At 41.4% G+C, this 23,603-nt stretch overlaps 3 protein-coding genes across 9 annotated transcripts in view; 2 read left to right on the top strand and 1 right to left on the bottom strand.

Annotated features, from left to right (window-relative positions):
* The window catches only part of p4hb (prolyl 4-hydroxylase, beta polypeptide), a 19,409-nt gene extending 4,516 nt beyond the window's left edge, over window positions 1-14,893 (top strand). The window contains exons 3-11 of the mRNA XM_085163170.1: window positions 3,012-3,145; window positions 3,323-3,460; window positions 6,971-7,075; window positions 7,179-7,304; window positions 9,052-9,252; window positions 9,522-9,642; window positions 10,742-10,923; window positions 12,162-12,275; window positions 13,387-14,893. Of these exons, the coding sequence (XP_085019296.1) occupies window positions 3,012-3,145; window positions 3,323-3,460; window positions 6,971-7,075; window positions 7,179-7,304; window positions 9,052-9,252; window positions 9,522-9,642; window positions 10,742-10,923; window positions 12,162-12,275; window positions 13,387-13,458 (1,193 nt within the window). The 3' untranslated portion in view covers window positions 13,459-14,893. The remainder of the gene's footprint in view (window positions 1-3,011; window positions 3,146-3,322; window positions 3,461-6,970; window positions 7,076-7,178; window positions 7,305-9,051; window positions 9,253-9,521; window positions 9,643-10,741; window positions 10,924-12,161; window positions 12,276-13,386) is intronic.
* Window positions 14,182-23,603, bottom strand: LOC146516189 (uncharacterized). Of its 7 annotated transcripts, none has more exons than XR_014874599.1 (5): window positions 23,192-23,600; window positions 22,732-22,788; window positions 21,875-22,015; window positions 21,578-21,670; window positions 14,182-20,630 (listed from the first exon to the last, which is right to left on the bottom strand). XR_014874599.1 is itself a non-coding variant. In XM_085163172.1 (4 exons), exons 1-4 carry the CDS (start codon window positions 23,251-23,253, stop codon window positions 19,321-19,323), a joined length of 318 nt encoding a protein of 105 aa, XP_085019298.1. In that variant the 5' UTR covers window positions 23,254-23,603; the 3' UTR covers window positions 14,182-19,320. The 7 variants fall into 7 exon arrangements, 1 of the variants encoding a protein (XP_085019298.1); XR_014874601.1 differs by having other exon boundaries at window positions 22,634-22,788; window positions 23,192-23,593; XR_014874600.1 differs by lacking the exon at window positions 21,578-21,670 and having other exon boundaries at window positions 21,915-22,015; window positions 23,192-23,602.
* Window positions 17,306-18,694, top strand: ppp1r27b (protein phosphatase 1, regulatory subunit 27b). The gene is made up of 3 exons (XM_085163171.1): window positions 17,306-17,641; window positions 17,734-17,884; window positions 18,092-18,694. The coding sequence occupies exons 1-3, from the start codon at window positions 17,416-17,418 to the stop codon at window positions 18,213-18,215; spliced, it is 501 nt and encodes a 166-aa protein (XP_085019297.1). The 5' UTR covers window positions 17,306-17,415; the 3' UTR covers window positions 18,216-18,694.

Here is a 23,603-nt window from a genome sequence, read left to right as displayed (position 1 = left end):
AGGAGTAGAAGTGTTTCATAAACAAGCTAATAAAAGCCAAAGTTTGCTAAATAATTAGGAAGTTTCATTGCTGTGAACAGGTGTCGCATACACACACGAGCAGGATTCCTGCCAAATCAAGACACGCAAACGGCCTAATATAAAACAGAACAGTGGATTAAAACATTTCTGGAGTAGGATCACCAGAGCCCTCGTAGAAAGAAGTCTACATCCACGCTGTTTATAAAACAAGAATCATTTAAGTGTAGTGAGTGCAGTAACGTTTAGTCAACTACTTGCATAGGTCCCCGTCAGCTCGGGGAAGGATGGACTTAAGGAAATGATGACAAACTTCCACGTCAGCTTCCTGATCGAGTCTTATCAGTTACACAATGTCCTTCCTGATTCATCCCTCACATGATCATTTTTCATATTTAAGCAGAAACATCAGCTTTGATTATCAGTTGCTGATTCATAAAGGATGGCACGCTGCAGGAATCACAGGCATTATTATCTGTACCAGCGGACTCTTAAAGTCAATTTTAATCATCCTGTGGTTAAACCAGATGGTCGTATCTTAGTTTCATGTGGAGAGATTTATTATTTCAGTTGTTTTTAGTTTTTCTGAAGTGTCAACAACCAGAAAAAAACATAAATATATAATTGAACACTTTAATTAAATGTGAAGAAGATAAATTGGTATACACAAAACTGTATGAAGATTTGGTTCATTCCGCCGACCTGTTTTACGTGCAGTATAATAGAAACAGCACAACACAAACTGATATCCTAAATGTTCATACTTTAGTTTAATTTCTGCCTCATGATGAAATTTATATGAACTACACACTTTGGGAATAACTGATGAGAAATCTGAAGTTTATCCTTTGTTGCACTTATACAATACAGTGTTTGTAGTATTGGGAGGAGACACCAATCCCCTGGGGGTTGCTTCAGGAAGGGCACCGGTGTAAAAATCTGCCAAACGTGCAGAGTTACCCGCTGTGACGATCTCCTGTGAATAAGGGAGCACCTGAAAGTAGCTTGTAGTAGTTTTAGAAACTGTTGACTTTCACTTTATTTGTTTATTTTTTAGCTTTAGCAGGAATCACATCTACACATCTACTTTTATAGTATTTATTTTAGCATCATTCATCATGTTTCTCAGCTGGTGCTAAAATACTGAGCTGATGGTGCATTGCTGCTTTGACTTTTCTCCTTCAATGCTCTTTGAAATGATGTAATCTTAAGTAAGTTCTGTCTCAGGATAGTGACTCACTATTATGTCATAAAAATGATGTTATGACAGGGTTAGGGGTTTAGATTAAATTATTGAAGCCGGGCCCGAGTGACTCCTAAGTAATATGATCTGCACAGCAGCCTAAACATGAGACAGCCAATCGGCTGCATTAGACGGGCAGTGGGCGGGCCTTGCTCCGCACGTTCCCCTCACGCTGCCTCTGGGACGTGGTCGAGGTATGTGCATTTCTTCACGTCTCCTCTGCTGGCCTGACTCAGTTTTCAGCTGGAGGAGAAGAGAGCAGGTTGGGAAGTGCTTTTGTGGAAACGACTACTCTGACTTAAAAAAATAAAAAAAGCCGCCTCCCGTCTCCCACGCACTGCCTGAAACCTCAAAGTGCTGCATAAAGACTGTGCTGAATCGCCTCATCGTTTTCATAGTGAAACTGCTGTTGCATCACAGGTCCAGCCTCTTTTAAGTCCAGTTTAAGTCAAACCCACAGAAAGTAAACATGTTTTAACGGCCTCACAAACAGTTTTATATTTTTCAATCATTGTGTGGTGATTAAACTGCTGAGGTACTTAAATATGAAAGGGGAAATGACTGAGCCTGAGTTGAAGTTGTAAAGAGCAGTTAGGTTTCAGAAATTTCAGAAGTGCAAAAATTTTGCACTTCTGCAAAATTTTTGCAGAAGTGCAAAATTTCTGCCAGGCGCTTAAGTGGCGCCTTTGCCACTTAAGCGCCTGGCAAAGGCGCTTAAGTGTTCACACCCATAAAGCGAGTCGGTTGCCTCCGTGTGTTGTGTGACCACAGGAAGTGCTGTGCAAATTCACTTCAATCTCATGCCCCCCAAAAAATTTCAAGGTCTGCCTGATCCATTGGTGCTTTTTAAATAGTTTTGTACTTAAAACTAATTGGTGCACTGAACTTTTAGGCATAGCGTTACTAATGTTTTTGGGGATACAAAGAGGAGATTGTGAGAATAAACTCTTTAAAAATGTGATTGTCCCTGTTCAGCATGCAGATTGCACCTTTGTTAAAACTCTTGATGGCGTGAGTGGTTTCCTGTAACGAAAACAAATTCAGGCCAAAAAGGACAAATTAAATAAAATATGCACAGGTGTTTTTATACACGCAGACTGTAGGGTATGTCCTCAATACAAAAACATGCATGCATGCACTGTAAAGTTGGTATTTTGTTTGCCGGTATATTATTTTTATTTCTAGTAACGTGTTTGTTTTTTTTAATGTTAAAATCATGCTTTGTTGAGATGGTAGAGTGCCAAGTAATCAGCTGATGCTAGTGTTCGTTGTTGACAAGCTGCCTTCATAAAAACGTACAGGTGCGCTGCACAGACACAGATCCCAGGTAATTTGTGTCATGTAAGATTTATGAAAATATAAATTTTTGAAACTTTACTGACGGGACTTTTTTGTGTATTGTGAAGTTGGACGTTTATGGGAATTAATGGAGCCTTTAATGGCCAGTAGAGGAACTGGTGTTGGCTTCATTTTGTTTAAGACTGTTGCTGGTTAAAGTTAGACTGTGTTTGGGTAACGGTTTGGCTCTTACAAAACTGCTTTCAACAATATTCTAACAGCTCATCTAAATGTAATGAAATTTAGCACTGCTCTGACTCGTAGCTCGGGTTCAACTAAGTGGGCAAAGAAGAGGCAGGCATATGGAGGTTTTTCAAATTAATATTCATGTACCCATTTTACCCCCCCACTCAAGAGCAGCTATTTCTATTGAAATCCAAACTAAAGAGCCTGAATTACTGTTTTGTTTCAGCTGGCAGGCAGGCAGATGACATCGTCAACTGGCTGAAGAAGCGCACAGGGCCTGCCGTCGCCACCCTGAATGAGGTCACCGACGCAGAGTCTCTGATCGCTGATAATGAGGTGGCAGTCATCGGATTCTTCAAGGTGCGATTCGGATCTCTATAACTGAAATGTCTTTACGGTGTCATCTCTAAAAGCAGAAGATTGGTCCTAATTCCTGCCTTTCCTTTAAAAATATACATATATTGTCGTGTTGCTATCAAAGCACACAGGTTGAAGCTACTGCAAGTTTTAGTCAGAGGATTGCTGTTTGTCTTTTAGGATGCAGAGTCTGCTGGTGCCCAGGCCTATGAAAAAGCAGCTCAGGCCATAGATGACATTCCCTTCGCCAAGACCTCCAACGATGCCGTTTACTCCAAGTTTGAAGTGTCCAAGGACGGCGTTGTCCTCTTCAAGAAGGTGACTCTCAAATATTCTCTTGCATCTGTTTGTACACAAACATGTGGACAAACTGTGTTCACAGGACATCACGAAGACCTAGCTCTCTTACGGACTTCATTTAAAGCTGTTACTCAATCTGACGTGTAATCGGAATACATTGTAAATATGTTGTTTGTGCCTGTGAAACACACTTCCATGTGTGAGTATTTGCAGTGGAGCTGCAGAAGACGCCACAGCTGTGTCTCTGATCCACACCTCTGTAATTTGATGCTGTTGAACCCACAGTATCCGCTCTCCGGTGCTAAACTTGGCTCGTTTGAGCTACTCGACCGTTTAAGACGTGCACTTTGCTCGCCCTCACGGTCGTGCATGTTGTTAGGTTACTGTCTGTCCTCCAAGCAGCTCCCGTTGGCTAAAGGCAGAGGATGAATGCATGTAATTTGAATGCCTTCCTATAAGCCTGTATAGGTAATAAAACTCACTATAATTTACACAAGAGGTCATTAACTACAGCCATCTCATGTGCAGTTGATCAGTTTGTTATCTGCAGTACAGTCAGCCTGTTGATTCATCAGATTGAGTCAAAGTCCAGAGGATCTTTCAGAAGTGGTGCGTTGGCAACCATGTAACACGAAGAACCTATGGAAATGAAAACTGCTGAAAATTTACAATATCAATTACGAAAAGTCTGTGGATGTTTTATTGGCCAAGTGTGTTCACATGATGTCAATGTTAACCTCAAAAACATGTCGGTTACATAAGAAATTCAAAAGAGCTCAAATTTAAAGAACATGTAAAAACAATGGCAGATTACTTGATTTAAAAAATGGGTTTGAAAACATTTTCACTAAAATAAAAACAAACTAGAGTTTAGAAAAAACTGAAACAGTAATGTGTACCTAAAGCTAAAATAATGTAGTTAATATCATTTTAGTTTTAGTGGTTGTCAGTTTGGTAAAATGTGCCAGCACTTCCTACCTGGTCACTTTGTTGAACGTGTTTATTCAGATGTTTGGTGTCTACATGAGTTTTTCCCCTGAGGAATGATCAACAGTGAAACTCAAGAAACCGAAACATTTTCACACAGCAAAATCTGAACCTGGAAACTCCTGGAAACTCGACTCAAATTTAAAAGCTGCTGTGATGCCTTGCGTTGGTTTCTGGACTAACCCTTGGTGCAGTGGTTGCTGCCATGTTAGTTTTGTGGAGCCAAAGGCGGCTGAAATGACAAACAGCTGACACTAAGAAGCTCGGTTAGATAGCTGCGTCTGTAAATTGTGATGGTACAACACACGTGCACAGATGCCTGCTAACAAGTGCCGAATGTAAAAGAAGTAAAGCTTAAACTTAAACTGCTGCAGCACGGCAAACAATGTTAACACAAAGAAGGTGCCAAGATCTGGTTTGATGACAGAATTGAGTTGAGGGCGAGCAGGCAGCTAGCAGTAGCTAAGTTAATCACACCGGTTAATCGTAGTGATTGCACCCAAAACTTTAAACCGCATCAAGCGTGATTATTTTTAAGAAGTGTACCACTCTGTTTTTTTGTTTTGTTTTTTTGTTTTAAATGCCATAAAGGGGGGGAATGGATTTGGCTGGTGTCGAACATTTTGCCCCGCGTGTGCTGCCAGTTTGTCAGTATTTACAGCCACCTCTAAAAGAATATGAACACTCGAAGCAAAGTGTTACTAATTAACTAGAACGCTTCAGTTTTAATGTTGTTGGAAACATTATCTGAAGCTTCAGGTTTCTAAACCAATGGCATGTTGAGTTTTTTTATAGCTTTATGCTGTCAGCAGAGACAGGAAAGCAGCTTTATCTCTTGATAGATGGAAAGTAATCTTGCAAACACAATAACTGTATTTTCAAACCTAACCTTAAACTGTGACACTGCACATGTGTGTCCACGCACTGCAGGACAGCTACTGGCCTATTTCTGACATCGGTGTGTGCTAGGGCTGCCACGATTAGTCGACTAGTCATGATTACGTCGACTATCAAAATCGTCGACGACTGATTTAATAGTCGACGCATCATTTGAAGCTTTGTAAGATCCCAAAAGACGCAGGAATAAGTAGTAGGATTTAAGAGTGTAATAACGGACTGAAACAGAAGATGGCAGCACTGCATGTACAAGGATGCCAGCTGCCGTTAAACCCCGAAGAAGAAGAAGCAGTGTGCCAGCTCAGTTGCTAACAATGGCGGCAGCTAGTTAGTTTTAATATTACTCTTATTATTCTTTCTGGGTCACAAAATAAACGTTTAACATATTTTTAGGTGAGAATGTAGCTGTGTAAACCTCAAATATCTGCTCAGTTTATCAAGACGCCACATATTTTCAAAAGCGCTCCGACGTTTTCGGAGACGTTTGTTACCCACTAGCTCGAGAGCTAGCCGGGGGCAAGGCTCGCTAGAGCCGTGAGAACACCGGACTCCCGGCAAATCCGTGGACTTTCGCTACTCAGGTTAAACATATATAGGTCACTTGGATAACATAAAAAATTTATTGTTTAGGGTTTTTTTTAGTATTTTATTTGTTCCTGAGTAAATCGGTTTGGCTGAGATTAAAGTTAGTTTTTACACAGCTGAATAAAGTCAAGAAGACAAATGATTATCAGAAGTGTGAGATGCTACAGAATATACTCCGGTGTCCTGTTATATTTTAGATAGCAAGGAGTTTATTAAACTTCACCGATACAATCTGCAAATTTCATTAAAATTTAAACTATCATCTTGTCTTTATTTTTAGTTAGCACATACCTTAAACACTTAAAGCTGTAAGCTAATGATAGTTATATAAGAGCAGATGCTGCTGGTGCAATAAGCTGTACGCCTAATGAATGCATGATCTGATTAGTCGGTGTCTAGTCAACTATCAAAATAATCGTTTGTGGCAGCCCTAGTGTGTACTTAATAAATTAATAACAGACAGCTCTGTCCTTGTGTTTGATAGTTGGAAGGTGATCTGTAATTTAAAAAAAAAACCAAAACAATTTCATGCAGTCCTTGTTGCTGCAACATGAAGCAACTTCACAACATAAGTGTTCGGCCCTTAGGATGTTTGGTGATCTTTAATTTTGGCACGTGTACAAGTGCTTAGTCCTCCTCGTGCCATTGTCTGGCCTCTGAAACCTGTTGGTAACTTCATACTGGCACAAACACCCCGGACATGTGGGCAGCTCTTAAGCAAACGCTCCCAAAGCAGGGGCTCGGTTTTAATAAACAACTGGGAGTCTTTCGCTTGTTTATTTGACCAAGGATTTTGGAGCTTAAATTTCAGTGCCATTCAGGCTGGCAGTACGCCACAGGCCAAATTTCCTCTCTGCTATTGTGCCAGTAAGAGCTGCCTGGCACAGCTGCACCACTGCTATTCTTAACCGATAAAAGTCTCTTCGGTCTGCTGGGGGTTACCGGGCGACTTTAAAGTGCTTAGTCTGGGAAATCTATGTCCGGTGTTCACAGGCAGACTAGATGTGACACCAGGTGGGTAATATTTGCAACTATAATGTTTCCATGTTTCCTTTGCAGTTTGATGAGGGACGCAATACCTTCGATGGTGAGCTGACCAAAGAAGCGCTTCTGTCCTTTATCAAGGCCAACCAGCTGCCCCTGGTCATTGAGTTCACTGAGCAGGTAATCGATGGGGCTGCTCACACCGTTTAGATCCCTTTTTCTCACACCATAATGCTGTCCGCAGTCCAGATGTTTTCCTCACGTGTCAAACTGTTTTCTCCAGACTGCCCCTAAAATCTTCGGCGGAGACATCAAGTCCCACATCCTCATGTTCCTGCCCAAAGCTGCCTCAGACTTCCAGGACAAAATGGACCAGTTTAAGAAGGCCGCAGAGGGATTCAAGGGTCAGGTACGGCAAAGCTGTCACTGTAAAGTGCAAAATTGTACCATCAAGAGAGCAGTGTGGTTTTTCTTTTGGGATTGAAATGCTGGATTTTCCAGAAAGTCTGCAGTTATTGCCCATAAAGGACATTATAGGTGTTTACAAATGTCAATAGGTGGCTGGCTATATTAGCCAACCTAACTGTTAGAGGTTATCTCTAATCACATGGACAAGCAATTTTGAGAGTTGATACACATCACTCAATTGACCCTGTGCACGAGAAAATGGTAACTTCCTGGTTTGAGACCGGATGTAGGGTTGTACATTTCCGGTTGCTTTACTTTGCGGTCAATTGCTACTGCAAAGATATACTCCAAAATCATGTCCAAAACTCGAAAACGGAAAGATCTCGTTAAGTTACAAAGAGCAGAAGGTGGGAACACTCACCACTGTTGTGTCATAAAAAATCTAATGATCAATTTTGACGTTTAGATCAATCAGTTGTTTACATCACTAAACACAAGCAGAACTGCATCACTGCAGCAGAAGACACATCGTCCACATTCAGAAGCACATCTCTGTATAGTGACTGGTCTTATGATTTAAACAGGCAAATGTTCAGCATTCAAACTACAGGTGAACAATAGTCAAACCAGATGTTTCCTGTTATGTCGAGATCAGCTAGTCAAGTGCACACGTACACAGCGTGTTAACAAACTGTGAAAAAAAGCCACACAAAAAATGAATGATTGCTGGTAACGGTTTCTATACATTAGTATGTACGAAGGGTATGTTGTGACTTACCTTAAAAATTACAGCGGTCCCTCGCTATAATGCGGTTTACCTTTCACCTTGCTGTTTCGCAGATTTTTTTTTTAGTGCAAGTTCGCATGCTTTTTTTTTTTTTTTTTTTTACATCACATTGTCCTGCGTCCTGATCGCTGCAGACAATCTCCCCCGTGACGTCTCTCCTGTACAATACAGAATCGCTGCATCGATCGCTAGCAGTGTGACTCTGAAGTGCAGGGCTGTATGTCCACGAAACGTTTTGCACCGTCAACAAATAAAATTGGCTACTTGATTTCACCTATCGCTGGTTATTTTTGGAACATAACACCCGCGATAAACGAGGGACAGCTGAGAAATATAACATTTGAATCCATTCTCTCTTTTGACCTGAGGCGCAGGGAAAAAATATCGACAAGTCGATGAACATCATTTACAGATATATTGGGTAAATGCGCAAGACATCTATAGCAATGTAAATCGATGCTTGATTCATTCATTTGCTTAACTTGTTTTGGACCCTAAAGAGGGTGCAAATAGGACCGGAAACAAAGCTCCTCACAGGAGTTTCCGCACCGGAAGTAGCATATGCTAACGTGCACATAGTCAATCGGAAGAGTGGGTATTCTCCATCATGCTAGAAAATAAGGTGCAGCACTCAGTGTCCAGCAGAAGGGAGCCAGCCATCAGTGACGTGCAATGAAGGAACATGTGATTTGGGTGTTTTTATATGGAGACCTCAAGGAAAACACTTTATTGAAAATGTATTTTCAGCCAAGCAGACACGTTGTTGGTAAAGATGGTGAAAAACTTTTCGAAGGTTTTTTTTTTTTTTTTTTTTTTTTCTCCAGTAAACATCCAAAGTTGGCAAACATTTAATCACACTTCTTAAACTTGGCTCTTTGTACCTGTATACACCCTGACGCACGCATCAGGAGGGCTATTTTGAGTAAAATCATTCACTGACTCCGCCCTCTCTTCTGTCCAGATCCTGTTCATCTTCATCGACAGCGACATTGACGACAACCAGCGAATCCTGGAGTTCTTCGGCCTGAAGAAAGAAGAGTGCCCTGCCATCCGCCTCATCACTCTGGAGGACGAGATGACCAAGTACAAGCCAGAGAGCGACGCCATCACTGCAGAAAGCATCACTGACTTCTGCAAACTGTTCACTGAGGGCAAACTCAAGGTGAGGGACACCGCTATACATAGACTTTATGTTCTAGCCACAAGAAATGTTAATTTTGGACTTTACAGTCTCCATAAATCACATAGTGAAGGCGATTGCACGACCACATCCAGAGTGCAAACATCTTTTTGGAATCTTACAAGCATTTGCAGCCTTAATCCGCTTAATGCCATAATGTATCTGTGATCCTCGCCTGTAGGAATGTGCTTTAAATACTCTCTCCAAACCACAGTTCGCTTTTTAAAGAAGTGAATGTCTGTTTCTCACAGCCCCACCTCATGAGCCAGGACATCCCTAAAGACTGGGACAAAAACCCTGTCAAGGTTTTGGTCGGCAAAAACTTTGAGGATGTTGCCTTCAATCCCTCCAAGAACGTCTTTGTGGAATTCTGTAAGAGCTTTCCCTTCTTTCTGCATTTCAACCATTTTTATTTTACGGTGCAGCGTGTTTATCTCCCATATCCTTAAATGAGAAGTGGGGCAAGCAGGTCGAGGGGGGGGGGGGTCACCTGTTGGGGCGATGGGGTATTTTTGCAGTCACTCTCTTGGGTGCGAGATTTGGCAAAGCCCCTTGTCTGAAACTCAAATCGTCTTGCTTTGCCCAGGCTAAGCCAGATACCTGCTCATTCTCGAGGCTCACTCATGCACGCTCTCTGCAAATTAATTTGCTACCAGACACTTGATGCTGAAAAGCTCTGGTTAAATTTAGCTGTAGGATTGTTTATTAGTGATCCTTGTCCAGATTTGCACTATTTTTGGAGCATTTTTTCCATATCTGGTTTATGTTGAGGTATGAACATCAGGGAAGGCCCCATATTCCCTGACAGGTGATGCGTTTTCTAGCCAGCCAAAGGATAGAGTCAGGTCATGAAGCCGAGGCTGCACGTGGCATGCACACTCGGTGGTTACTTGTTTCTAGCTTTATATTGTAAAGCGTTTCAAACTGAATTTTACTCACTGAGATAAAAAGAAAAACATTCTATGCATATTGAGTAAAAAGTTTGAGGTTTCAAATAAATGCTAAACAAATAAGTGCAAACATGTCTGCTAGTGTCTGAGCAGTTTACACCTTTTAACAAAATTAAACCTTCCTTGACTCTCTTTGGTGAAAGGCCTTAAAATCAGTCCTCAGGCTGTTAGAGGTAACCTCGGCCTCTTCTGCTCCCAGTGAACAACACTAGCTAAAGTTAGCTTAGATATTGAATCCACTATTGACGGGCTTCCAGCACATAGCTGCAGACACGCAAACCCAACTCAAACACAACCTGCGGTGGCTTCAGAAAGGATTTTGTCAGCTGCTACTTTATATCCACCGTAGCTGGTAAGCATCAGTGTGCTGATGCTGTTTACTCTATCCTGGGGTGTCATTTTTAACCCGTTTTGTAAAAGTTACATTGTTTTCCCTGAACTGACGGCTGTTACTGTTTTTATTAAAGATTATTCACCATTAAAATTCTGGTTTTCTTTTAATAATCTTTGTGGTGATTTAGATGCACCATGGTGTGGACACTGCAAACAGCTGGCTCCAATCTGGGAGAAGCTGGGAGAGAAGTACAAGGACAGCGCCGACACTATTGTAGCCAAAATGGACTCCACAGCCAATGAGATTGAGGCTGTCAAAGTCCACAGTTTCCCCACTTTGAAGTTCTTCCCTGCAGGAGAAGAGCGCAAGGTGAGTGCTGACGGCTTTAACAGACTGTATGTAAAAGATGGAGATGGCTGACGTGGACGTTCTGAGTTTATAGAAGGAAATGAAACCTGGCCTTCCTTGATCTGTGACCTCAGTAAAACTGTAAAACAGCTACTGGCCTATTTGTCAATAGTTTCAGTCTGAGTACAGAACAATGTTGAATTTGGGATTTATGTTCACATTTGGGTTAAAAAAAAATGAGGCCAGGAGGAGGGATTACTGCACCTCCACATCTTCATGTCCCGTCTGTCCAGTAGATCCAAACACCCCTTTTTAATAGGTCACTATAAAGGTTTTGTTTTTGTTTTTCACAGAAAATGAGCCAAAGCTGATGAATCCAAGTTAAAAACGAATGACTACAAATACTAATACTTTTTAATAAACATTAGAAAATGATTCCCACTGGCCCGAACGCCACACCAGGTTTAATAACGGTTGGCATGTTACGACTGAAACTCCTTTGTCTGATCACTGAGCCGGAGAGAAGCCATTTCCACCCTCACACTAATCTTATTTATGTCTTTGCTGTGTTTTTGGGATCTGAAATCATTGCTATTGAGGTCACCTCAGTGCTATTACTGCCTCCTGATTTAGCAGCGTTACCCTTGTGCAGAAACATGAGCCCACTCCTGAAAGTTTCTGCAGCATTATGTTGGTGTGGGGTTCTGGAGCATTCCTGCTCGATGGCTTCACCCACTTTAAGATGGCCTGCACATGCCTTGCGCTTTACTGGCCAGGCATGCTCGTGCCACTTTCTCTCAGGAATCTTAAATGAGTGTTATATACCAGGGTCACCGCATAATAAGTCTGCAGATTAGCCTGTGACACTGATTAGTGGAAGCATGCAGCGGAGTCTGGAGGTGGCTGCAATGACAGACGTGATTATGTCTGATTTAAAATGCTAAAATTAAATTTGCTGGTTTTCTAAAAGTTGACCGTCTGTCTTTTGCTTTTTATTGTCCTGCGTATAGAGCAGCTTTGGACATTATAAAATAATAAAGCAAATCCACTCAGTGTTTGAAATTAAATGCTTTTTGTGCATTTCTCAGAAACAAACATGGAAAAGTTTTTAACTTTGAAGAAATTTATGTTTTCAGTGCACACGATTTTATTTGTAGTGTTTTCCAAAATGAAATAAGTCTTTTGGATGAGGATTAGTATGCACATCAGTGAGAGGAGACTTTCTTGGTTTTCTTTCTGAAATGACGTCTCATCTGCAGGTGATCGACTACAACGGGGAGAGAACACTTGAGGGCTTCACCAAGTTCCTGGAGAGCGGCGGCAAAGAAGGCGGTGCCCCCGCAGGAGACGATGACGATGACCTGGAACCTGAGGTGAGATCCTCTGAACCAAGGTTTGAGGCAAAGCTGTTTTCTTGGCCAGATGTAAGCAGCTGATCAAAATGCATGTTTAAATTTTCTGGATAAAAGCCAGAATTACGACATCTATGGATTCAAATACTTGAAAAAAAATGAAGACTTTGGTTTCTTAAGTTTCTGAAACTCGATGTATGCAGAGATACTCTACCGTACTTCCCTGTGTCACTCTGGCGTGCACGTTAGCATGGGACATCTTCCCACTCCACTGTTGCCACCACGCCCCCCCTTCACACAAGTCTAATTGCAGCCCAGTCCTCTAATGCCTCCTGCAGCTGTTGTCGCTGTTTACTGGGCTTGGAGACCTGAGCCTCCCGGAAAAAAGCAGCACGTGCAGCGTAGCAGTCACCATTAGCATCTTCACATATCCCACACCTCTCCTCACCGCACCTGTCCTCAGACTTGACACAAGAAATGCCTGTAAAGCAGAGATGCCATCAAAATGGCGAGCTGTGTATCTGATGGTGTCGACTCAAGGTCTTGTTTAGTGATGAAGGGATTCAGGGTGACATCGGGGGTTATTTTCGGTAGTTTGTCGCAGCCCCAGCAGAATTTGTTGAGTTGTCTCAATAAGCGAAGTCTTACCTTACTCTGACTGTATCAGTAGATATCAGCATTTTTCAATTAAAGCGTTCCTTTAATGTCGTTGAGTGGTTTATGTTGACCGTTTATATTTAACCTATAAACCCTCTGTGGTACAGAGTAAATTAGTAAGTAAGTAAACTTTATTTATATAGCACCTTTCACAGACATATGTCACAAAGTGCTTTACAAGGTAAAAACATAATACAGTCATAAAATACACCATGAAAACCCTGGTCTAATTAAAAGCTTTTTGAAATAAAAATGTCTTTAGCTGCTTTTTGAAGGTCTCCACTGAGTCCAAACCCCGTAGAAATAGGGGAAGTGCATTCCACAATCTGGGTGCAACAGCTTGGAAAGATCGGTCCCCTCGTGTTTTAAAACGTGTGTGGGGGACCACTAAAGGGTTTTGGTTTGCTGACCTCAGGTTACGAGTCCAACAAATTGGACTTTGTTGAATCTCTAACCCTTGTTCTCTGCTCTGCAGGATTTGGAAGACGTGGAGGACGACTCCGATAGTGAGGACGGCACTGACGACGACGGACACGATGAGTTGTAAACGTCGGCAGAAACGGAGAGAGGAGACGAGTCCCGCCCTAACCCTCCCAAACAGTCACCATCACCACCTTCACTTCTTTGTGGACCTTCCCTGTCCTGTGAACATTCATTATTCCCCTCAGTCAGTCAGTAAGCTGGCCTGATAACAGCCCGCCAGCTAGTCAGTCCATCATTGGCATGGCGGGGCTTTTTTTTTTTTTTTTTTTTTTTTTAACCTCCCCCCCTTGCCTGTCACATCTGCAACCTCCCAACCTCTGGCTCAGACTGGTCTTGTCCCACCTGGCGGGACCCTGTGGAACAGTGCACCATTTCCTGTGGGAGACCTCAATGCCTTGTCTGCAAAGCTCCACATCAGCTGTCTGCCTTGTATATTTTGAACCAAATGTAAGAAAGAAAAAAAAAATGGCATTGAGATCCAAGTTTTCAAAATGTTTGTTTTTCCACACACCCCCCTCCTTATCAAGAGTGCTGTTCATTTGTTCAGTGTGGGTATCAGCAAATCGAGCGTTGTAACCTATGTTTGTATGTAAGGGGGGGGCGGGCTGCTGCCAGTGTTCTTCTCCCTCTGATTGGACCACAGGTTTGTGTGACGGTTTTGTAAGGACTGATCTCTCAGGGGAAAAGGGGCCATCCTGTAGATGTTTTCACTAAAATAACCCCCATGGTGTAGCACAAAGAGCCCCCCATCTGTAGCCGAGACCAATTATTTTCTTTCTTTCAGTGGGGTGGGGGGGGGGTGTCTGTCATTTCTTCATTCCCAAATCTTTCGGTTCTGTCTCCTCGTTTCAGCGCGGCTACTGACTCTAATCTAAATGGAACAAAGTTAACTTTTTGGGGAAAATCGTATTTTATTTAATTGCTTTCATTTTGAGTTTTTTTATTATTTAGGACTTGTCATCTTTTCTTTTTTTAAAAAAATAATAATAATGTACCATTGTGCCCAGCTGTTGCCAGTTTGGCGCGGTTGGGGCAGAGTTGGCCCGTGTGGACGCTCTCAGACCTGGTGGGTGGGAGTATGGGGGATTCTGATGGGTTGCACTGCATTCATGCCTAATCAGAGATTCATGTGTTTACTACAGCAAACAGAGATTGGTTAAGTTTACTGGTCGGGTCGGTCTGAGAGACGTGTCTGATATCTGAAGCGGGGAGGGAACAGTTGGAACAGCCCCACCCCTCACCCATACTGTACGTCCTGCATCCCTTTTGGCTCTATGCAGCACCCTTACTTTGCCTCAGTGTGTTTGTGTGTGTGTGTGCGTGAGTGCGTGAGTGTGGGGCAGGGAGGGGAAGCTTGAGTAGAGCGAGGTGATGTCAGCTGAACAGCGATGGTGGTGTGGGAGGGGGAATCCTAACGAAGCATTCCATCATATCCAAATTAATGTGGAAAACGTGAAATGGTGGCCAATAAATAAATTTAAAAAAATGTAAAAATGAAATGCCTCATGCTTTTGTTTTTTTTTTTGTTTTGTTTTTTTGTATTTTATTTGTTACTGAAACTACAGACTACAGATTTATTTCAAACATGATCTAAATGAGAGCTACTCCCCAACTGTATACAGTAGATAATGTTCAATCTGGAAAAAACTCCTCATCTCAAAAGTAAATGATTATAAATTTAAGCCCATATGGAGTATTCAAAATCAAAATGGGATTTATTAAAAATGAAATGAAGCAAAAATAAAGACCTGGAAGACAGAAGGATCTATAATAAATTTAGTTCTATTAATAAGTGCAGAAAATGACCAAAAATTCCTTTTTGTTGAATCTATAGGTTACAACTGTAGATTTAGCTTTTACAGATTTGTGTTTTTAGTCTTTTATGTCACAGGTTTAAAACATGAATTATTAAAGGAGGCAGAGTCCTGATAAAGCCACAGTCTCAAAGCCAACACTCAAAAATGTCAGTGTCCTCAGAGACTAAAACTATAACACTTTTTCAACCTCTTATAGTATAAATGTACAATATTTTTTCAGTTTCTATTTTTCTAAAATATAGTTTTTGATTTCAGTGAGCAGCATGTTGTTTTGTTTTTGTTTCAGGTATTACTGAAGTAACTTTGGACCAAACTGGGATGCTGGAATCGCATCAATACCACAGACAGATGTGTAGTTCATTGAAATGCTGTAATAAATAAAACCTTCCCTACATATATTGTTTATGGTATTTAAAGTTAAAATTAAATCCCAGCAAAGTCGAAATGCATCGTGTGCGCACGTCTTCAGCTGTTTGTGTGTTCACAGATCAGCTGAACATGCAGTACAGCCTCACAGGGCTGCTAATGTGTGACTGGTGTTTGTGCCGCTTTCCGGCACGTAGCCAGCATACTGGAGGTCAACAGTCCAAGCCCTCTGCCCCTCCCAGTGCAGCCTTTCAGTCAGCAAACTGAGGCCTGCGAAACTGGAGCGAGGAGCTTCTCAGTCCTAAAATGTGGCTCTGTTAATTATTCTCCAGAGGCTGGGTTGTCTCCTGGTTTGTCTTATTCCACCGTGAAGGTCTCAAAGCTCCATACTAAGTGGTTAACCAAATAACTAGTCAATAAAAAAAACCCCAGTGTGTGATTTTCCCTCCTCTGTTCATCGATGTTCAGTTTCTAAACTTTTTAAATGACTGATTAAACGATGCTGTGGACACAGGACGGTGCATGTTTAGCTGATGTAAAGTCCTCTGGATGAATTTTTGTGGTTAAAAAATGATCAGGCACACAGCCACTCAGTCTCATTCTCACCATCTGATGATGAATCACTGAATCCTGTAACACGCCCATGAGTCAGTGAGTGAGCGAGGGCCGGACAGGAAAAAAAGCTCACATCAGACTTTTCTTTATTTCCAAAAGCCTTTTTTTTATTCTGCTTTATTTCTCCATCCATGCATTCACTTTTCATCCATGCCATCATTTATTCAAGTCACAGGGGAGGCTGTCTAAGCAGAGATGCTTACTTCATCTTATTTATTATTACTTACTTTGCCCATAGTAGCTTCTAGTTAAAACCAGAACTTAAAATCTTTCTCTTCGCATGCAAGGTCTTAAATAATCAGTGTATCACCTTCAGTTTTCAGGCTGTACTTTTAAGATTTGGCTTAAAACTTCCCTTTTTTATCAAGCTTGTAGTTAAGGCTGTATCAGGTGACCATCCCTTAGTTGTTCTGCAATAGGTAAAGGCTGCTGGGGCTTTCCCATAATGCATTGAGTGTTTCCTGTCACTCTACATGATACCAGGAGCCGCCACAGGCTCAATACCAAACTTGATGAGAAACATTTTTTTTCAAACAACAAATTTAAAAGAGGCGGAGTCAGAGGACTTCACAAATGTGTTTAAATTATCATTGAACAAAACGTTAAGGCAATTCATCCATCTGTATTTTAGCATCGCACAGCTCGAAAGACAAAAACAGCTTAAAGTGAAATGAAGCAAATCTTCACATTTAAGGAGTCTGAGGAAGACGGTGCTGCCTTACTGATGAAGAGGATGATGCAAACCTCAGTAATCCTTTCTTGACTGTTTGTGTCAGGCAGTTACTGGTCAACAGCCTCCACATGCCAGCAACCTTACCCCTCTGTGACCCCCCCACCAGCACAGCCTGGTGTTTACTAGAAGCCTACATCTTCTCCCACCCCCTCCCACTCAGCTGGCAAGATGTCACCGCTATCTTTAAGTGAACAGCATCTGGGCATGTGGGGGTGACAGCAGAGGTGAGGGTTACTGGCTGTAATGTCTGGAGACGTGAAGCTTGTGACAGGCCAGTGGGAAGGCCTGCCAGAGGGACTACTCATCTTCCAAATCTCGCCACTGGATCTGTGAGGTGTTGCATCCTAAAATAGCCCGACAGAGTATAAAAAGACCCACGGGGAGGCCGGGCCTTCAGAGGAACTCTTCACTAGAAAGCAAGAGAGCCACACTGAGAACAGACCGACTGATCTTTTTCTAGTTGCTGCTTTTGAAAACTTCTGCAGAGACCATGATGAAATACTATCACTGCCCTGCATCCCAGACCTTGGGAATCAAACCTTGCATCCACGGCATCCCAATCACCTGCAAAGGCGCTGCTTCTCTGAAGCCAATCCGAAGTGTCCACTTCCCCAATGACGTCCTTTTCCAGGACTATGTGCGACAGGGCGAGCTAGAAAGGATTGGACGCTTCATCCGAGCCCAGAGAGTGACGCTCGACACCATTTACCACTCCGGTGAGAGCCGCACGAATGTTACACTAGTAGAAATGTTTCTTCTCAGACTTTATTCAGTGCGCTAACTGTGTCCTGCTTTCCTCTCTGAGCAGGCATGGCTGCAATCCACGAGGCCGTCCTGTCTGGGAACCTGGAGTGTGTGAAGCTCCTGGTCCAGCATGGAGCAGATATCCACCAGAGAGACGAGGAGGGATGGACGCCTCTGCACATGGCCTGCAGTGATGGCTTCCCACACATTGCACGGTGAGCCTCGAGACTTTCTCCTTTATAGTTAAAAAGTTTAGCTTGAGGGAAGATTGTTTGCAATGCAAATCCAAGGAAGCCACACGAATCGCAGTGAGCCAGCTGGAGGATCATGTTTACAGTGGCTCCACAGATGTAGAAGGTCACGCTCCCTGACACTGAAGCATGGTGATCTTTTTCACTGACGACGGTTTATCTTTCTTTCAGCTATCTTCTCTCCCTGGGTGCCGACCCCGAGCTGGAGAACGAATGCGGGGAGACGCCGGCTGATCTCATCGATGAGGACGACAAGGAGCTGCTGGAGCTTTTCGGGCTAGCTGCCAACGACTGAGACTCCCTGAAGCAGCCTTTAAACACTGAAAATCGTCTGCTCTGCAGGAATGGTTCGGCAAAGCCACGTCGGTCCAGGATCCTGACTCTGTGAGGTGCTTCAACTTTGATCCAGGACTGCAGAGGTCTGGTGGAAGGAGGGCTGACAGAGCTGGTCTGGATGCCCTCTGAGTGGAGTCGATGTTCGCTAAAACTCCAGCAGCACAGATTTGTTGTTTCTTGTCAGAGCTTCAGATCTTTTTTTTTAAAATGTTGTGAACGAAATGAACCTTTGGATTTTGTTTGATAGGAACTTTACGACTTCTGCCTGTTGAAAGTTTTGAACTAACAAAACCAAACAGGCTGCAGTGTGTGCAGTGTGCAGCTTATCAAGTTGGTTACTTGTGCCTTTTGATTATTGTGAGTTAAATGTTCTCTTTATAGTCTTTTGTATGACTTTTTATACTTATTTTTTAAAATAAAGTTTATCAGTTTGTCTGACTTTGCCGTCATTTCCCTGCTTAACGTAAAAAAAACCTCTGTCCCGTGTTTCACATGAACATATGTCAATGCTGCATTTGCATCTTTAAAATGACATCAAACTAATCGATCACAGAGGAAAACCGCAAAAAGCCATCATAGCCTCTTGTGCCAAAAGCTGCAGTACCTCCAGTGACCACTTGAGGCTGGCTCCAGTCGATCACATTTTAAAGCTGAGCATTTTGCTTCCCCATGTTGGTATGAATATTAAAAATATAAGGTTAATTCATAATAAATCAAAATCAATGACCGAGCCCACAAAACTTATCGCAGCACTGTTTACACAGGTCAGAGGTGAAGGATCATTCGTATAGGAAACTTATGGCCAACTATGGAAGCGTTTCAGCCACAGCAGCCTCAGGTCAGCTAACTGGTGGGACAAAATGAAAAAGGTATTCTGGACGTATGCCCTCAACACTGCCGCTTTTAATGAGGACTTACTGTAGATCTATTTCTTACAGTCAGTATGTTGGTCCTAAATTTGACCCAAGTGACGGGCACTGACCTGAAAATATTGTGTTTCCTCAGTGACAGCGCAGTGTCTTCAGTGTATCTGCTCTATTTTAGTGTCCGTTTTGTTTTGGGTTTCAGTATCTTGTGACTACTCTACCCTGACTTTGCACTTCCTGTGAGATGCCCTGAGAGGATAGAGAAATAATGCATGTGCTTAGCTTTCCCCGTGTTGAGGGATCCGGTGTTGTGCCAAAAAGTGATTTCCAATGTTTCTGTGTATTTTTTATGTGTAATATCTTTACGTATGTTTGTAAATACACTTCGGTGAACAGGGTTTACAAAGGGGTTATATAGAGAATTAAAAAATTATCCGTTTTTCAAGTATCTTTACAACTCTGTGTTATTGTACCTACATTATAACCAAGCCGGTCCTTTATCCCCACTTAAAATATTTTTACAGAACTATTGTAATATTTGCTGCCATTTCTTCTGTCCTCTTGGCCCACTTACTCTTACAAAAGACATTTTTAATGTTAATGAGATTTTTTTTAACTGCATAAATAAAGGTTATATAAAACTCACTGCCAAAAACTGATTGCGGCTTCTACCTTGTTACACGAATGTTGTTTGTGGCTCAAGATGACTTTATGTCATCCATAAGCGATGCATTTGACATATGTTTCACATATTATAGCCCAACAAGTTACTTATAGCAGTTTAAATACGAGCAATCAGTTTTTGGCAAATACCGGAAATCACTTTTTGGCACAACACCGGTAATTGTTCTGTTGAAATCTTTGTGTCTCTGCAGCCTGAAGATTAAGATTTTTTCAACTTGTTCAAATTTTTGGCCATAATCTTTTTTTCTCATTCCGTTTATTGAGCACAGGTGAGTTGAGGGACACCACCAATACTTCAACTAGTTTTTGTTTTTTCACCTTTTTGGTTTGTGGTGAGGCATAATGTTAGAACTGCAGCTGCTTTGACATAATAATAACTTTATTTGTAAAGCACTTTTCAAAACCCAACTGCTTCATAGTTAGAATAAAAGCCGAATACAGAGATGTGGAAACATGCAGACACATAAACAAACAGGTTATCATCCATAAAGTCAGATATTCACTCCAACTATGGCCAAAATAAATAGGAAAAGATTAAGGGATATATTAATATGAGTCACCGAACTGCTAAATATTTCAAAATATGGTGGGTGAAACTGATCTCAGAACAGGCAGAACTCACATAAAGAATATTTCTCCTCAACACATGAATTATGAATGACAGAAGACCTGAAAAACCTTCCTGGAGAACAGAAAGTCCAGCCTGAAATGATGTCCTACCTTAACATCTAGCAGGGCATCGACAGTGGAGAAATCTTCCTCACCTGGCTCTTCATCCTCAACGTAGTCAACTCCTGGCTTGAAAATCACGACCAATATGATTCCTACAACACACAATTCAAGACTGAGTGTAGGAATCAAGAACAAATGCATACAGATGTTTTACCCTGGCTTTTAAGGAATGACATATCGATCCTGTTTCCAGGTCCAAGCACTTCCTGCTCTGGATCATTCTCTGCAGCTCTTTATCAGCACTATTCATGTATAGCACATATTTAAGCTATAAAAAAAACTCACAGTCGACACTAGAGGCTCACATTTTCCTGAATAAATCACTCTCTCCAAAAACATGCAGGGGGTTAGTGTGAAAGAAGAGGATCAGGGGAGATCGGAACAGATATAGCGACCCCCTAAAGGGAGCAGCTGAAAGAAGAAAAGGATCATTCTCAGGTAGGATTTCACTGTGGACATTTAGCTTAGGATCAGGACTTTTTCATGGCGAGTCGTCCAAATCGCCCAGCAACATATTGTTAGGTGTAACATGATTCGTAAGAATCATGTCAGAACTTCTCTGGCTGAAGTTTGGTCTATTTTCTGTGTCTTTGTCTCAGCCCATCACTGACCTTCAACAAGCACTTTTACTGAGAACAATTTAACCATCACAAAACATTTGTCTTTTGCTAATGTGTCTATATTACCACAGCTAACCACAGCTCTAAAACCAGCCAACTTCAGTCACCCTAATGTTGCTGATATTTAGTTTTCTGTCTGTGTTTATGTTCAAAATAAAGCGGTGATGCACATCTTAGTTCTTTTGGAAATAACTTTTAATTCAGCTAAAACCTGTTAAATATTATTGTGTTGGGAGAACATCCACACTGATTATTTGATTGGAGCTGAAAAATTTGGGGCATTTTAAACTCTCAGGGGACCCTTGGTGTAACCGAGTGTTTTTTCCTGAAAAGGGCGAACAATATCACACTTAAAAAGTGGATTAATTAATAATAATTATTATTAATTAATTGTTGGTAATCTGAAACATTTGTCTCACCTGTGATCACAGCTATCAGTGAGCTTGACATAATATATATCACTGCACGAATGGCCATTCTTCTGGATGCTCTGACAGTTAGACCAGAAACACCTAAACATACACACCAGCACAAGCAATTTAAACACATTTCTCAAACCTCTCCCACCCTATACCAGGTCAAGGATATGAACATACCATCCTTAACATAGTTAGTCACTGTGGTCACGTGGATGACAGGTCTGTCTGGATATTTGATAACTCAAAACTTTGCCAAACCAGTTAACAGTGTGAGGGAAACAAAAACATGCAACTTACCAACAACCACACTGGTTACAATAAGAGGAACAGTAACCACCTGAAGCATCCGCATGAGTATTTCTCCAGGAAAGCCGACGTAGTGCCGGGTGACTGAAGTTTAATGTGTGTATGTCTTCAGAATCAAGCCCAGTATGACACCTGTGAAAAAACGAGAAAAGATGTGGACAAAAGAAACGCTCCAAATTTTCAGGATTAAAGTTTTATTTTTACATACAAGAGACAAAACAAAACAACCCTAATAAAGAAAAAAACCCTGCCAAATTACAAGAAAATGTTTTATTATTATTTATTATTATAAATATTTTTTATTTTTATTTTAGTGAAGGATCAATATTACTACACTTTTCTTGGTTAAAAGTTATTAATAAACTCACACATTTAAATTAACACCTCCTGTCAATCATATTATAAAGGCCAACGACAAACTGCGAACTTATTTTCATTAACAAAAGTCTTCTTCTGACAGAAACCCTTAATTTTTGTTTTTTAGCCTTCAGCGTGCTAATTTTTCATCCCACAACTTTGTAAAAGATTTGGATAAAAATGAAAGTTACTCTGAATGAATCATCAGTGTAAACCCTGTCTGTTAGATTTTTTAAACGAACAATGAGTGTTTTTATTTACACTTGCAATTTAAAAAAGAAATAGTGCTGTTTTGGTATAAACTAGCACATTTGGTTTTTATTTGGTATTTCTTTTTTATTCTTTCTGTTTTATTGTAATATTTAATTTTAGTAAATAAATTGCAGGAGCAACGTTTTCTAATGTTCCCATGTAAACTTTATTTGAATTATTTCAACAGCAAGGAGGTATCAGCAGCTTTCAACTGTCAACAGTGGAAACGGTGAAAACACCTGCGATGGCTCCATTAGCCCACCAGGTGTAGCTGTTTAACCTGGTGGGATTTTCACCTGCAACAAATATGCCAAAAAGAGAGAGTTCTGATCATCTGTGACCAGCTAAACATTGTAATAACAGCTGCTATCAACAACAACAACAAAAGAACGAAATAAAGAAACCACTGGCGCATGCGCAATTAATATTGACGTTATTTTAATTCACATTTACCCTGATTAAAATTCAGTGATTAAGCCTGTGGACTTGCCTGATACTGTTTGACTTGCATCAGAAGTAAATTAACCCTGTAAGTGTATTTATAAAACACTTCCACAGACATTTAGTCACAGAGCGCTGTGCAGCTAAACAATAACCTGGAATAATCACAATAAAGTGAAATTAAAATACATTTAACAGCAGCACAAAACCATACCGCTCAGAACAAACTAACTGGTGGGTTAACCAGTCATCACTTACCACCAGCAACCCCCAACAGACTTAGGAACAAAAACTTGTTGACCAGGACAAAGTTCCAGCATTTGAGCAGCCTTTGCCTCCAGATCGCCGCATCGGCAGCGGCAGCAGTGCTTTCCTCCTCACGACCGTTAGTCGCCATTTTTCTGCTGCACAGTTAGCTAAAAATTTAGACAAAGCCACATTCGCTGGCTACTAATCAGGCATTTATAAAATAATTTATAACTAGATATTTATGAACAAAGTTAAGAAACCATTTCGATAAATAAATAATGAATATAATGAATATAAAATGATCGCAAGCCTCAGAAATCTGACTTTTACCGACTTTTCGCAGGTATTCTAGGATGGAAGTCACGTGACCACCAGGCGAAACTCCTTGGCGCGCTGATTCCAACTTTTGTTTGTTTGTTTG

This window comes from Neolamprologus multifasciatus, chromosome 6, assembly GCF_963576455.1.
Source record: "Neolamprologus multifasciatus chromosome 6, fNeoMul1.2, whole genome shotgun sequence".
In the NCBI taxonomy this organism is placed as follows: Eukaryota; Metazoa; Chordata; class Actinopteri; order Cichliformes; family Cichlidae; genus Neolamprologus; species Neolamprologus multifasciatus.
Note: the sequence above shows the minus strand (reverse complement) of the source record. Positions and strands in the feature narration are given on the sequence as shown.

What these genes read in the sequence shown, in the direction of transcription:
- ppp1r27b (XM_085163171.1), top strand. Translation starts at nt 17,416, where the DNA reads ATGATGAAATACTATCACTGCCCTGCATCCCAGACCTTGGGAATCAAA. An exon ending in CGACACCATTTACCACTCCG is followed by an intron (nt 17,642 to 17,733) that starts GTGAGAGCCGCA and finishes CTCTCTGAGCAG; the next exon opens with GCATGGCTGCAATCCACGAG. An exon ending in GGCTTCCCACACATTGCACG is followed by an intron (nt 17,885 to 18,091) that starts GTGAGCCTCGAG and finishes TCTTTCTTTCAG; the next exon opens with CTATCTTCTCTCCCTGGGTG.
- LOC146516189 (XM_085163172.1), bottom strand. Translation starts at nt 23,253, where the DNA reads ATGCTGGAACTTTGTCCTGGTCAACAAGTTTTTGTTCCTAAGTCTGTT. An exon ending in TACTCATGCGGATGCTTCAG is followed by an intron (nt 20,631 to 21,914) that starts GTGGTTACTGTT and finishes TGTGTGTTGTAG; the next exon opens with GAATCATATTGGTCGTGATT. An exon ending in ATGCCCTGCTAGATGTTAAG is followed by an intron (nt 19,372 to 20,526) that starts GTAGGACATCAT and finishes CTATCCTCTCAG; the next exon opens with GGCATCTCACAGGAAGTGCA.